Source organism: Scyliorhinus torazame, chromosome 3 (genome assembly GCF_047496885.1).
Source record: "Scyliorhinus torazame isolate Kashiwa2021f chromosome 3, sScyTor2.1, whole genome shotgun sequence".
NCBI lineage: Eukaryota > Metazoa > Chordata > Chondrichthyes > Carcharhiniformes > Scyliorhinidae > Scyliorhinus > Scyliorhinus torazame.
In genome coordinates, this window is record NC_092709.1 from 300708136 (window position 1) to 300724292 (window position 16157).

Here is a 16157-nt window from a genome sequence, read left to right on the forward strand (position 1 = left end):
ATAACCGTCGCCCCCTCAGACCAAACATAAAACAGATACCAACTACAACACATTTCTAACTAACTTCTCCCAACCGTCCCCATTACAATCGAATCAATTTAATCAAGTCCATGTTCCTTGACCAAAGCCTCTGCCTCCATGTTGAAAAATAATCTTGCAACTGAAAAGTCTCTCTCAGCTTCGCCAGGTTACACCACTCCAAACCTGACTCCACTGCTGAACAGTGCTGACTTTGCCTTATTAAAAGCTGCACACTGCTTTGCCAACTCCACTCTGACATTGTGGTATATCCGGATCATGCTTCCTTCCCACGTCAAGTCCTGATTCACTTCGCCCCATTGCAGAACCCTGCTGCTCCTGAAATCTGCAGCTTAGCAAACATCTGGGAAAAATAATCAGTTGGCTTTGGGCCCTGCTCCTCTTCCAACAACCCCATGATTCTGAAGTTCTGTCTCCTCAACCTGTTCTCCAAACCATCCACCTTTGCCCTCAAGAGTCTTGTTCCTCTCCTCCACCAGCAGCATCTCGGCTTCCAACGAAGTGATGCGATCACCACACCGTGACAAGGCCGCCTTCACACCCTTCAGCACCTCTCCATGCTCCACCGCCTCCTCAATTGACTGCTCATTTATTTTCATCATCACCTTACTCTGCTCAACAAAATGCTTCGCAATCTGTTTTTCAAACTCCTGCACCATCGCCCCAGTCAGCGTTTCCACCGTGATATGAGCAGCCACACCCAAGGCCGGGTCTGCCACCTTCTCTCCTGCTGAGCTTCGCAGACTCTGTAGCTCCATTGAAGGATTACCCGTGCAATATTCTTGACACCAACATTGTTCATAGATTTTGACATATTTACGCCGACAAATTCCTTATCCCGGATGATGGGCTGGTTTTGATAACCAACATGGCTTATTCATGCTTGCTGGAAGCAACATAACATAAGACCTGTTCTCTGCAGACAGAAGGAATATTTTCAAGCTGTGTCTTTATTGAATTACCCTGGGAGTTTGGGGGAGCCTGTACTTCCTGTTGCTTTCCCCAGTTGAGGCTGAACCAGCAATTTATAAAGATTTTGTACTCTACATCCTAACTTGCCTTCAATGATTTGTGCACACAAATCCCCAGGTTCTTCTGCTGCATCCCCTTAAGATTGCACTGTATATTTTAAATTCCCCCTCCCCATTCTTCCCACCAAAATTAATCAAGCTGCACACTTCCCTGCATTAAATTTCATCTGCCTCTTGTCTGCCCATCCTACGTGCAGGGTGGGAGTTCTTTCACCCTCCGGGTGAGGGGACCGGGTTGCAGGTGTTTGGGCTGGAGGTTAGTGCCAGGGGCACAATGCTGCCTACTCACCTGGACATCCTGAGGAGGTAGTGTTGGTTTTTCCTGCACTGGCCGGTCCAGGCGATATTGCCCACAGCGTTCGTGACCTCTGCCACCTACGCCCAGGCCCAGTGCACGGTGACAAGTTGGCAACCTCTGTCCCAACCAAGGTACACGGTGACCAGACTCTCCTCCATGGCGTCCAGTAGGGTGTCCAGTTTAGCGTCAGTGAAATGGAGTACTGCACTCCTTGTTGCCATCCTGTTGACTGGGGTGAGTGTGTGTGGGGAGTGGAGTGCTTATATGCGGCTGCAGCTTGTCAGCCTCTCTAGTGTCAAGCTCGAGTCTGACAAATTGGACACCATTTTCCATTGGAATCGATCGTGTTCCACATGGCGCTGGTGCAAGTCCATTAACGGTTGATTAATTGGTCCAGGAGCGGTGCCAATTTTGCTGTTGTACAAGTCCACTGATTCAGTCCCGGTGTCGATACTTCGTCTCTGAGATGGAAAATCCGGCCCCAACTGTTTTGACTACTTCCTGGTTGATCGTGACTTGGGAGGCCTATGTAAATGGAGGTGTAAAGTACTAATTGCATACCTCCGCCATGCCCACTTGTTTCCATGTATAAATGCCCTTTCAACCCCACTCTTCCTTTTGCCACCCTTTTACTCTATCGAAGTCTATTGAAGACTTTTGGACCCCCCTTTTATGTTAGTTACTAATCACTTGTCATGCTCGCTTTGCTTCTCTTATTTGCTTTTTCAATTCTGCTCTGAACTTTCTATATTGAACTGATTCTCAATTGTAATGACACCTGTCATAGGCATCCTTTTGTTTCTTACTCATTATCTCTTTGCCATACGAGGAGCTCAGGATTTGTGAACCCTCCCCTTTCCCCAATGTGGGACTGCACCTTAACCCTCCCCAAATTATCTCCTCTTTAAAGGCAGCCCATTGTTCAGTTACAGTTTTGCCTGTGAATCTTGAGATTCTGATTTATCTGGACCAGATCCATTCTCATCCCATTCAAGTTTGCCCTTCCCCATTTCATTATTCTGATTCGAGATTGCTCCTTGTCCTTTCCTATATCCAACCTAAACCTTGTGGTATACAAATATTCCTCTATTGACATCTCATTCCCAAAATAGGGCCAGGAGTGCCTCTGCTCTCATTGAACTGGAAACAAATGAATGTAGAAAATTGTTCTGAGCACATTTGGAACTCCTGCCATTCACTTCCCTTTAAATTCCCTATTACAACTACTCTAATTCTTGCATACGCTCATCACTTGTAATTCTTGCACACACTGATTGCCTGCAGAATACACTAAACAATGTAATGGTTCTTCTTTGATTTCTGAGCCCTAGCCAAATAGATTCTGTCCTCTACTTTTCTCCCTCCAGAACTGCATTGTTCTCCTTAATCGCCACAGCCACCTTTCTATCAAGGAATATTTGGTACCCAATCCTGCCCTCCTTTGAGTCAGGTCTCTGTTATCGCCACAGCATCATATTTCTGTATATCTTATCTGTGTTGCAGTTCACCAAACCTACTTGGCTTTGGTGCAGCATGATGGCATAGTTGTTACCACTGCTGTCTCACAGAGCCAGGGACCCAGGTTCAATTCTGGCCTTGGGTAACTGTCAGTGTGGAGTCTGCACCTTCTCCCTGTGTCTGCGTGGGTTTCCTCCAGGTGCTCCAGTTTTCCTCCCACAGTCCAAAGATGTGCAGATTATGTGGGGTTATGAGGTTATGGGGTATTGGGCCTGGGTAGGATCTCTTTCAGAGGGTTTGTGCAGACTTGATAGACTGAATGGCAGCCTCCTGTAAGAATTCTATCTAGATTGGGAGTTTATCCCTCCCCCATCACTTTATCTCTCCTTTAAATGGCCTAGCAAGCCACTCTGTTCAAGGACAATTAGAGATAGGCAATAAATGCTGGCCCTGCCTGCACCGCCCACTTCCCCTGAACGAATAAAAAAAAAACACTGCCTTGAGGTCGAACTCGACTGTTGTGATCTGCATGCTATTTTTGACCTGAGATGATCTTCCACACATGCATCTATGTCTTCATCCAAGACCACCAATTTCCATTTCCCTTAATGTTGCCTGACTTCATCCACTCCACAGCTCACCTGCTGCTGAAACATTTTCGGTGCCTTTGTTACCTCTTGATTTGGCTATAACACATTGCCCTTGGCCAGCCTCCCATTTCCTACACACCGTAAACTTGGCAGTAGAGTTTTTGATGATCTTCTGCCCTAACTCCGCTCAACACTAGCCTGAAGCCTCTCCCTTGTGTCCAAAAGGGCCAGATCTGTGTCCCCCATGTACCTCCTGTCTACCTCCAACATCTCCTCCTTCAGCCTTTGATGCTCTTCTGTCTCCTCTTTATTCACCTTGGCCTTGAATGATATCACCTCCCCCCTCAGTACTTCTTTCAGAGCCTGCATCGTCCCAGTTAGGGCCAAACACACTTGCCAGTGCCTCCAACGCCCCTGTTACTATTACGTATCTACCCCTCTGGCCCGCAACCACCACCTCCATCTGGAGCCTTACCCACCAACAACCCCCCCCCCCCCCCTCCCCCGGCCCTACAGTCGAACCCTGAATGAAATACTTGGCTCACCCAGCCCTCTCTGCGCCTCAGCTGATCCTTCACCTTAAGGTGGGTCTCTTGTAACATGGCAACATCGGCTTTTTAGGTATGCAAACACTCTAGCTCTTCACTGCCCCCCCCCCCAAACCCCTCACGTTCCACGTTACTATTCTGACCAGGGGGGTGTCTCACCCTGCCCCTCCTATCCACCATCATCTCACTGGACCTGGCCCACCCCATCCCTTTGTTGCCATCGAACCCCCCCAAGAATATCCTCCATTCTCTCAAACACCTCTCCCAGTTTCGAATTACCCCCCCCCCCCCCCCCCCCCCACTCTTCACACCTCCAAGGCCTGCCAAAACTTGTTTGACCAGGCTCCGATGACCGCGGCTCCTCCCCCACCACACTCCCGTTCACTGGTCAATTTAAGCTTGCTAGTGTGGAGGCCCGTGCCATGGCTCCACTACCCCCCCCCCCAAATCCCCTCCACCCTGCCCAGTCCCAAAGAACAAAACAAAAATTCCCATCAAACAAACAAACCCAAGAAAACCTCCGTCACAAAAAATCCCGACTCCTACCCTACCCAAACAGACAACTTCACACCCTTTAATCACAAATAAGAACATGAAATAGAAAATAGAACTATAAACAATCTTCTCCCCCCCCCCTACCCTCGGTCCAAGACCAAACCTCAGTCTCATTTCTGCCCCAGTCCTTCTACCTTCACAAAAGCCTCTGCCGCCTCCACCATCTCGAAGTAAAAGTCTTTTGAGTTGTAGGTCACCCTCAACTTCACTGGATACATCAAGCCAAACCACATGCCGCTGGTATGCAGTGCCGCCTTCACTCGACCAAAGGCCACCCGCCTCCTCGCCAGCTTTGAGGTTAAGTCCCTGTATATGCGGATACCAGCTCCAGCCAACTGCACCTCCCACTTCTGCTTTGACCAACTCAGGACCTTCTGAGACCATAAGACATAGGAGCAGAATTAGGCCACTAGGCCCATCGAGTCTGCTCTGCCATTCAATCATGGTTGATATTTTTCTCACCCCATTCTCCTACCTTCTCCCCATACCCCCTTATTAATCAAGAACCTATCTATCTCTGTCTTAAAGACACTTGTGATTTGGCTTCCACACCCTTCTGTGGCAAAGAGTTCCACAGATTCACCACCCACTGGCTGATGAAATTCCTCTTCATCTCTGTTTTAAAGGATCGTCCCTTTAGTCTGAGATTTTGTCCTCTGGTTCTAGTTTTCTTAGAGTGGAACCATCCTCTCCACATCCACTCAATCCAAGCCTCGCAGTATCCTGTAAGTTTCAATAAGATTCCCCCCCCCCCCCATCCTTTTAACCTCCGAGTCCAGACCTTCACATGGTAACTTGGAAACAAATTATTACCGCCCTTGGCGGCTCATTCTCCTTCGGTTTAGGCCTCAACGACCGATGAGCCCAATCCAGTTCGTGCCGGGAGTAGTACTCAGTTAGCCTCGGGCCTTCCACCCCTTCGGGCAGACCCACAATTCTAACGTTCTGCCACCTAGATTTATTTTCCAGGTCCTCCACCTTCACTCTCGGGCCTTTGTTGGCTTCCACCATCTCCTGCAGCTTCTCACCCTGTACCTGCACCGTGGCCAATGACTTTGACACCACCGCCTTCACTGGGGCCATCGCATAAAATCCCAACACGCTTAAAAATTGCCCCTGGGACTGGGCATTAAGTTCCAAAAAATCGAGCCTCAAGCAGGAGCTACCCAATGCGCGACTTTCTCCTGCATGCCGCCAGTGGAAGTCTCACTGACAATGAGTAAATTTAAGGAGGAGTTAGACAGATTTTTAATTGTAATGGGTTGAAGGGTTATGGAGAAGGAACAGAATGGTGGAGTTGAGGCCAGGATGAGATCAGCTGTGATTAAATGGTGGAGCAGACTCTGGGCCAAATGGTCTAATTCTGCTCTTGTATCTTATGAACTTGTAATTCATATTTTTGTACTGTACCGGCTTGTGTTTTATAATAATTTTCTTAAAATCCTGATTTGATAATGGAGAATTATTGCTAAATTTGCCAATGCGTTTTTCCTTTAGGGAGAGGAGTGAGGTTGTATTACATTGGTGGGGAAGTTTTTGCGGAGTGTCTGAGTGACAGTGCCATCTTTGTTCAGAGTCCAAATTGTAATCAAAGATACAGCTGGCATCCTGCAACAGTGTGCAAAATTCCACCTGGTAAGAAAAGTTTAATAAACGTTTAGATACTGAATACTTTTTTTTTACCTTGTGTGTAATTTACCTCAAGTTTCACTTTTGAATACTTTGTGAATGAGCTCAATTCTTAAATCCACTCATCAAGTAACAATGCCAAGAGATGTTTGCTCTGTCAATGGACTAGCCAAGCGACAGTTAAACTCAGTGCATATCCAGCGGTAAACAAAAGAAACCCAATTCTCATTCTCTGCTGGCTAGGACTGATTGTCAACTTGCATCTGTAGCTCTTCTGTAAAACGTCTTTGGGTTGTCTCTGAGCATTTAACTGAGCTTACATAGAAAGTGAAGGAGACAAGGTGGCAGGACAATGGTTCAAGCATAAGGATTGACTTTTGGTATTCGGGCAGAGGACAAGCAGTAAGTTTGTCATAGGAATGGAGACCTCGAGCATAGATGTTATGATTGAAGACTTCCAAAGTAATGTAGAAATTGTCGTTATAGGATTTGAAAGTAATGAGTTTAAAGGTGATTTTCAAGGTGCCATTGGAGCCAATATGGAGCAGGTTAGCATGTGGAAGAGGACTCTGGTTGGAGAATTAGATTAGGTGATGTTTTCCGTGTTGGAAGCAGGAAGGCCACTGAGGTGATCATTCAATAAGATATAGGGCGCAATCTACCGGCCGTAATGCACTCTAGCGAGAACGCAGTACGGTTGGTAGATCTCGGGAGAGGGCTTCCCGACAGTCCCGCGAGGCATCAGAATTTGAATCCCGTCCAAAAGGGTCAAGGCCAAACAGCGCGCGCATAAGTAGGGTTTAATCATATGTAAGCGAGCTTAGCCGGGATATACCGGCCTCCCCAGTGAGACTGCAGCCAGGCGCCATTCACTACTGGTCCACACGGACGTGGACCAGATGGAACATCACCCGGAGGGGTCTCCCGGGTGATTGGAGGCCCTTGGGTGGTCAGGGATACAGCAGGGTGCCCCTGGAATGCGGGGACCTTGGCACTGCCTGGTCGGCACCTTGACACTTCCACTCTGGCGGTGCCTTGGTGGGACTGCCAAACTGGCAGAAGGACTGCCAGGTTGGCAATGCAAGGGTGCCACGGTGGTGCTGCATGAATGGAGGGTGGGGGGCAGGTAAGTACGGGCCTCTGGGAGGTTGTGAGGGGTGGGCGTCCTGGAGAGGGGGCCTGGAGGAGCCTGAAGGGTGGGAGGAGTCCCATAGTGGGGTGTCCTCACTTGAGGGTGTGTGGATTAATGCCCATTTCTTTGGGGGGGTGGCATTTTCCATGGGTGGGGGGGGTGTTGGGGTCCCACAAGCTCACTTAGAAATTGGGGCACCTTTTCAAAATGGCAGCTTGCTCTCCGAGTTCAACTCCCCAGTGCTTAAAGAAATTCTAACTGTGGGCTAAACCGGTGAGAAACTCCCCAGTGCCCACAAAAGTGACTAAATGTTGTTTGATAGTGGTGGAGAACTTGCCATCAGAGCCGATGGGAAACTCCCTGCAAAACCTGCCACAAGTGAACTTCCGAAATTTCAAAATGCAGGTTGTATGCTTTGAACAGAGCAGTTGGAAACTGGATAAAAAAGACCCAATTAAATGGTGGGAAGTGAGCATGTGATTGTGGAAATGGTGCATTCAGGGACTTGGAACGGTGTGGATTGCAAAAAAAATAATAGTTGAATATGGTCAATAAGGTTGAGAATGTGCTTTGAAGGAATGATGGGAGGATAAGCAGAAAGGGGCTAGAGGATACTTGAATATAAGAGAAAAGACTAGTCCAGGGGAATGAGACAAAGCCAAAATTCGCTCAATGTAGCACTGAATTTAAAAAGGAAGCAAACTTTCAGAAAAGAGGTGATGCTTTTGGGCAACCAAAAACTCCTCTTTTTCTAAAACTACATTCTTATTGTCTGTGTATTCTATAGGTTGTAAAAGGTCAAGTCACCATAGTCCCAGATGACCATAGGCTGCATTCCCCTTTTGAGGGGAGAGCTGATTGGTGGTGATTTAACCACAAGATCACCACACCGCAGGCAAGGGGCAAGTTTGAGAAGGTGGGCCTTCATGAATAACCTCAGCTGGTACGGGAATTGAACCTGTGCTGCTGGCCTTACTCTGCATCATGAACCAGCTGTTTAGCCAATTGAACTAAATCAGCCCCTGTAAGAATTGAGCTGAGCACTTGAAATCAATGTCATTTTGAGGTAAGCTGCTTCAAAATGTCAACTTCCTTCTAAATTGATACTTTGGTGATGGTATATTTAGCATGAGATGCATTTAACAACATTGCCTCACTTTACTTGATTAATGCCTTGTTCTGTACAGAAATTTGAGAAAGCAAGTACATGTTGCATTCTGTGCACCTGCCTGTACGTGCATGTTGAACCTGGCGCAGCAGCATGTGGAGTCCCATTGCAGCAGTTAGAGGTTTCTTTGGAGCAGGGGAAGGGAATTGGATAGCGAGAAGAGAATTTATCCTATTGAGAAGGAAGCATTTCTATACACGTACGGTCCCTCCCTATCAGCACTGTATTTACACTAATTGTCTATGGTGCCTGAAGAAGGTGGTTCACCACCAACTTTTAAAGGGTTATTGGGGATGCTGATCTTGCAAGCAATGTCCACACCAATTAAATAAATAATTTTAAAATTCAAATGAAGCATCTTTGAAATTGTAGACTGTTACACACACTTGTCCAGCATTTTCTTGCGACGGGCCACATTTAATTTTTTCTGTCACTCAAGGGGTCAATGAGCAAACTTCAGAAAGATGCAGTTTGGCATAACATTATGTGAATTTAAGTTGAGATATGAAGATAAGCATGTCATAAAAACTGAATAATTAATAAATATGACTATTAGATTGCGTGCATGTATGTCTCCTGGTCCACTCTTGGGCTTAGCGTGCTCACTCACTAATTTTCACCCACTGAATGCATGTAAACAGCTATTGATATGTGAGACTTGAGGGAGAACCCTGAGACTAGGAGTGAGATGCACGTGCTCTTGACGCACATCAGCAGCCAATCTCCTCCTCTTCCCCTGCCTGCCAACCTCCACAATTGCTCAGCAGCCTATCTCCTCCTCTCTTTCCACCCCCTGCCTTGCCCAGCACCTGTAGTGATCTGCAAATCTGTATATACATGAGGGGTTAATGTATAGTCAACAGCTAAGTGATCATGAGATGGCAGCACTAACAAGGGGTATAAAAGACAAACTCAATCCGAGTTCCCACCTCTTTTTATGTACAGTGACTACAGACCAGAGGTGTAGTGAGTTAGCTCGGAGTGCAAGTATGAATATTCATAGTTTAATCTAGTTCTATCTTGTTTAATTTAACAGCTAGTAAAAGTATTAAAGAATCGAATTCACAAGTTAATTGATTAGTTACTCAATAAATTATTTGTTTTCATTGGACGACTTTTGAGTACTCATCATCAAGATAAGAACATCTCGGCAAAAGCAAATGAGTAACATGTATTACTCCAAGCAATATAACAGCATTCATTCTTTCTCCTCTTTCCCCCCCCCCCCCCCACCATTTGTCGAGCAGCCAGTCACCTTCACCTCTTTTCCCCACACCCACCCTCCACAATTGCCCAGCAGCCAGTCTCCTTCTCTCCTCTTTCCACCCCTTGCCCACCACCCAGTATCCTATTCTTTTCTCTCTTTCTACCACCCACCCCCACTGCCCAGCAGCCATTCTCCTACTTCTCTTCCTCCATCTCTCCACTTATCCAGCAGCCAGTCTCCTCCTCGTATACTCCCTCCCTCCCCCAGCAGCCAGTCTCCTCCTTGCCCCACCGCTCCTTGTGCAGGAGCCAGTCTCCTTCTTGCCCCACCCCACCTTGTCCAGCAGCCAGTCGCCTCCTTGCCCCACCCCACCTTGTCCAGCAGCCAATCTCTTCTTGCCCCACCCCACCTTGTGCAGAAGCCAGTCTCCTCCTTGTCCCGTCCCACCTTGTCCAGCAGCCAGTGTCCGCCTTGCTCCATCCACTTTGTCCAGCAGCCAGTCTACTCCTTGCCCCATCCCGCCTTGTCCAGCAGCCAGTCGCCTCCTTGCCCCACCCCACCTTGTCCAGCAGCCAGTCTCTTCCTTGCCCCGTCCCACCTTGTCCAGCAGCCAGTCTCCTCCTTGCCCCATCCACTTTGTCCAGCAGCCAGTCTCCTCCTTGCCCCATCCACTTTGTCCAGCAGCCAGTCTACTCCTTGCCCCATCCCGCCTTGTCCAGCAGCCAGTCGCCTCCTTGCCCTACCCCACCTTGTCCAGCAGCCAGTCTCTTCCTTGCCCCACCCCACCTTGTCCAGCAGCCAGTCTTCTCCTTGCCCCACCCCACCTTGTCCAGCAGCCAGTCTCTTCCTTGCCCCACCCCACCTTGTCCAGCAGCCAGTCTTCTCCTTGCCCCACCCCACCTTGTCCAGCAGCCAGTCTCTTCCTTGCCCACCCCACTTTGTCCAGGAGCTAGTCTCCTCCTTCCCCACCCCATCTTGTCCAGCACCCAGTCTCCTCCTTGCCCCACCCCATCTTGTCCAGCACCCAGTCTCCTCCTTGCCCCACCCCACTTTGTCCAGAAGCTAGTCTCCTCCTTGCCCCACCCCACCTTGTCCAGGAGCCAGTCTCCTCCTTGCCCCACCCCACTTTGTCCGGGAGCCAAGTCTCCTCCTTGCCCCACCCCACCTTGCCCAGCAGCCAGTCTCCTTCTTGCCCCACCCCACCTTGCCCAGCAGCCAGCCTCCTCCTCTGTTTCTCTCCCTCCCACTACAGCAGACCCACTGCTGCCACTAGTATTCAGACCTTGGGATAAATGTAGCCCATTGCTCTTCGTATCAGAAACAGTTTTCCCCCCACTTTGCAGCTGATGGGCTCACTAGGTACATGCCTTGCCGTGCAAAATTTTCCACTCCACTTACTGGTATTTTGAAAATTTGGTCCACAGGCCATGATCGAGAGGCTTGGCAGGCCGGAGCCAGATTATCAGAGGGTGTATCATTCATTAGCAGCTGTCCCCTTACCAAAATGGAGAAATATTGTATTAAGACGAATTTCACCTCCGAATCGTGGAGTTTCATTGTTGATAATTTGTGGTCTTTAAGTTATATTTCTCAGGAGGCCTGAAGACCAGCTGAGTTGAAGAAGACTATATTAATTTTACATTGCCTGACCTTTATGTTAATTTTGAACTTTCTGTAGCTTGTTTAGAACTAGTTTTCAGACTGCTCACAAATGAAAAACAGATGTGCCATTTTAGATCTAATGGTCCAAGTAAATCAATCCTGAGCAGTACTTAAGATATATTGCAAATGGCACTTGCTCTCGTTTAAATTTACTCTGCATGCCAATATAACATTTGCTGCTTTATAATTTTGTCTCTTAGGTTGTAATCTGAAAATATTCAACAACCAGGAGTTTGCAGCACTTCTGGCTCAGTCTGTAAACCAAGGCTTTGAAGCTGTTTACCAATTAACCAGGATGTGCACAATTAGGATGAGTTTTGTGAAAGGCTGGGGTGCCGAATACAGGTGAGCAATTAGTAATTCTGTAGTTTTTGTTTTCTGCTTTCTAAATGTGACAGAGGATCTACATTCTTTCTGACCAATAATACCGAACAGTGTTGCCCCTACTTGACTATTATAAATAGCCATATTCTACTAGTTATGGTAAAATTAATCAGGAGTCTTGCATATTTATGCCTTTTCATTAATGTGACTTCACAACCTTTAAACAGCTTGGACAATAGCTCATAGACTCATAGAATTTATGGTTACATGGGTGCTGTAGAACATTTTTTTTTTACTTGGGCAAATTCACAAACTCCAAAGATGCACTGCAGGAACACCAGGGTTCCTTATCCAGCACCTTCCAAACTCACCATCACTACTATCTAGAAGGACAAGGGCAGCAGATACCTGGGAACACCACCACCTGGAAATTACCTGCTAAGCCACTCATCCTAATTTGGAAATATATTGGTGTTCTTCGTTGTCACTGGGTCAGAATCCTGGCACTCCTTTCCTAATGGCACCTTGGGTGTGCCTACACCACTTGGACTGCAGCTGTTCAAAAAGACAGCTCACCACAACTTTCTCAAGGGCAGTAAGGGATGGGAAATAAATGCTGGCCAAGTCAGCGATGCCCAAATCTCATGAACGAATTAAAAAATATATATTTTGAAATCTGCCAAATATCCAACAGCACTTCACAGCCAAAGCACTAATTATGGGAGTGCAGTAATTTTGTGGCAATCAGTTTGCATGCTGCAAGATCTCAGGAAAAAATAATTGATAAATGATCAGATAACCTGCATCAGTGATGATGGTTAAGGAATGAATGGAGGCCAATGTACAGGAAAACCCCCTGCTGATCTTGAATAGTACACGGGGACCTGTTGTGCCAATCTGAACATGCAGAAATGTCCTGGATTTAATACTTTATCCAAAAGTGGACATCTCGAACAATGTAGCATTCCCTCAGTACTACACACATTATTTTGCATTAATTGTTTCAACTTTTCTTTGTCTTTATAGACGGCAGACTGTGACGAGCACTCCTTGTTGGATTGAACTTCACCTGAACGGACCCTTGCAGTGGCTTGACAAGGTTTTAACCCAAATGGGCTCCCCTTCTGTCCGCTGTTCAAGCATGTCCTAAATGACTATACACCCATTTCAGTATCAAGACTGGATTAAACATAAGATGAAGTCCAATCAACAGACATAAACAACATTTCTGTTGTAGTACTTGTGTGTTATCCCAGAGACTGTTTGTTAATACAAAACAAAATCAAAAAGAATGGCACTTGATCTCATCAACTTAAGCACCTTGTTGAGTTTTATTATCCCACACCCAGATTATGACATAAATGTATTAGTATTAGTGTATTAAGCACATGAATATAGCTTATGACTGAGGGTGAAGGGAAAGCTGTGTAAAATGACTTTGTATTATGTGTTAATGCACATCATGTACTGAGTGCCTGAGGTCCATCAATAATATGTACAGTAATTCAGTATGTGATTCCACACACTTGCTTTGCTTTAGAATGACATCCTTGCCTTTTCTTTCTTTCCTCTCTCCCCCTTTCTTTCCTCTTCCCCCCCCCCCCCAAAAAATAAATTGACGTACGAGAATCTTCTGATTAATAATGAATTTAAAGTAGTTGGTAGTGGGAGGCATAGCATGAATTTAAATTCCCTCGAGGTATTGGATCATTACCACAAATTTGACGTTAGCAACAAAATATCATGGCATTTGGGTTAAGATGTTTTTTTGGGTTAAGAAGTTTTTATTTCAAAAATTACTCGATAAAGTTGTTTCTGCTGAAGAAAAGCTGAGTTGTGAGAGTGCAATATTGGGTGAATTTATACTCGCCACTAAAAGATGGGTGAATTTCAGAGATGGATCTGCAAAAGAAAATGAGCAGGAATGTGGTCAGATCTGGCATGTTATTAGTTTAGATGGAGTGCCAAATCAGCATATAATTCTCCTCCATGTAGCTCACCTGAAATACTAAGTGAACTTTGGCATGAAAACATGGAAATTCCTACAGTATTTTATCATTATTAAATAGCTGGACTTTAGATTAAAGAAGTTAGTGCAGTTTATTTAACTTTTGTTATCTGTTCAACCTTATCTTTAAATCAAGTGTTTCAAAATGATGTATGGTATTTTAGTCTTGAGTTATTTCATTCAATTTGTTTTAGAATGCATGTAGAACTATAATGGTACAGATGAGTGCTTTTCACACTATACTCAGCATTAAGCAGAGGTTGTAACTGTTCTTGTGCACACTTGCAGCAATTTGAACTCTCACTGAACTACTTGCTTGTGATTTTTTTGTTAGTATGTGGCACCAGTTTGGGAAAGTAGGACAAAGGAGGATCACATTTGGCAAGGTTTCCAAGAATGTTTAAATTGACAGCATTTTAATGGTAAACCCTTTGCATGTAACAGAGATACTGTCCAATACTATGCTTGGCTCTGGCTGCTAATTGTGTTTTCCCAGCACTGAGAATTTGTGAAACTGGATAGTAATGGGTCCAGCAAAAGGATCATTTCAACAAGTTGTTGAGCAATTTGTTTCTGGAGTTAGCAGTATTGATAACTGGGGCTTTATGTTTTCACATGTCCCATATGTTTATACTTTTTATACTTTATCAGTAACGTCTACTCAGTGGCGTTGGAAATGTTTGGTTTTTTTTATTTATAGATGATGCCAATCACTGCTCTTCACAACTAGTTGCTACCTCTGGTTCAAAAAATTATCAGTACAAAATCATGAGGTTTGTGCCATTTCCATTTTAGTTGAGGTCTAATTTTGGGTCATTGCTTAAAGAGGGAACAAGCCTATATACACCACATTTTAAAGCCTTTATTTAGGTGAATTTATAAGCTTGAGGGAAAATAGAGGGAATTGCAGCTTCTGCGTTTTTAGTCATTTTTGCATTTAGTCATTATGGCAGTACAGTATCATGTTAAAAGTAAGGAATGTTGGTTGCATCCTGTAAATATATTTTATTACTGAGTTAAATTGTGTCTTAAATCTTAAATTGGACTTCAAGTCCTTGCAGAGTATCCAATTAGGTAAAATATTTTCTTATGGCTTACTGAGCTAGAAATTGATCATATAGGAGTCAATTTTTTAATTTCTTCTCCCTTCCTCCAAAGCTGTTGAACATTCTGAATTTAATATAATTATGAAGTGTCTTAATCATTTGAAAGTTGCAACTTATATTTAAAGACTGTTTCTCTGAAGTAGTAATTTGACTTCTTCTGAACTGCATTTGAGATATACCCACAAAAAGGCACAATCTCTGCATTTGCTGCTACAAAATCTGCCTTGCAATTTCAATATAATGTCTGGATAATAGCTGTACATGTTCTTAATGTTCCTCAAACACTCCAAATTCATGCACCCCCAAAAAGCTTAGGGAATACATATTTTAATGTGTTCTGTTTGGGAAGGTGGCTACAGGTGGGATTTTTTGAGTAACTATGTAACTTGTAAAATAGAACACAAATGTACAACTTACTAATAATTCTGTGATCGAGCTCTGTCATATTTCCCTTTAGTGGCAGTAGCAGGATTGCTTTTTAAATTTCTTTTACATTGTTAATTCCTCTACATTACACTAGTGCTGTACTTTGTAAGTGCAGCTAGTGATAGCTTATTTTTGAGAACAGGGTGGTGAGTGTTAATGCTTCAAAATGATGAAAGCTGTGGCTGCTTGTAGGCCATCAGGGACGGTTTAGTTTACCTTAGTTAGAGACTTGAATGAAAGGAAGCAGCATCAAATAATAGAAAATGGCCAGACTTTTTAAAGAAAAGCTAGCAGAGCATTCAACGTTCTTTGTGAGCTCGTTTTACCAGTACAATTCTGTATTGGCAGAACTTGTGAATTTGAGAGGAATAAAAGCTTCCGGCTTGTTGCATATGCAGACTAAGTGAATACACTAATAAAGTTTTAACTCTGATGGTCTGGATTTTTTTTCTTGTGTACAATGTGGGGAAGTATTGTGCTGTGAGCTTTTAATTCACTGATAACTGGAACAATAGTGCTGAATTCCATGCCTGGACACTGTACAGAATGTCATTGCACCTATTTGATCCCATCCCCAGAAATAATTGACTTTCATTTTTCTCTTTGACATTTGTTTTTGCTTTTGAGTTATTTATAGTTCTCTTTTAAGGTACTGCTTCAGTTGAGCATTCCAAATGCTGAATGATGGGAGAAGCTTTGTGTAGTTTGTGTGAATTTAAAAAGGTGGGAAGGAATGTGGCACTGAAAGGAAACAATCAACAAATATGTATTTTTTTTCACAGCTTGGTACAGATCTATGGAATTTTGGTTAAATCACTGCTCAATTTTAACTTTCTAAATCTCCAGTCATTTGTAAAGTTGATGGGTTCACTGGTGTCTAGTTATATCAACAGAAATAATATTTTAAACTGCACCCTGCATTCTGCATATTCAAGTCTACTTTTGTGGTTTTGGATCCAGTTCTTCCTTCAACTTG

General features: G+C 44.8%; 1 protein-coding gene across 2 annotated transcripts in view; it reads left to right on the forward strand.

Annotated features, from left to right (window-relative positions):
• The window catches only part of smad2 (SMAD family member 2), a 160359-nt gene extending 144745 nt beyond the window's left edge, over positions 1 to 15614 (forward strand). For both annotated transcript variants that reach the window (XM_072497449.1, XM_072497450.1), the window contains 3 exons: positions 6017 to 6154; positions 11518 to 11662; positions 12668 to 15614. In XM_072497449.1, the coding sequence (XP_072353550.1) occupies positions 6017 to 6154; positions 11518 to 11662; positions 12668 to 12791 (407 nt within the window). In that variant the 3' untranslated portion in view covers positions 12792 to 15614. The remainder of the gene's footprint in view (positions 1 to 6016; positions 6155 to 11517; positions 11663 to 12667) is intronic.
• The last annotated feature ends 543 nt before the right edge of the window (positions 15615 to 16157 follow it).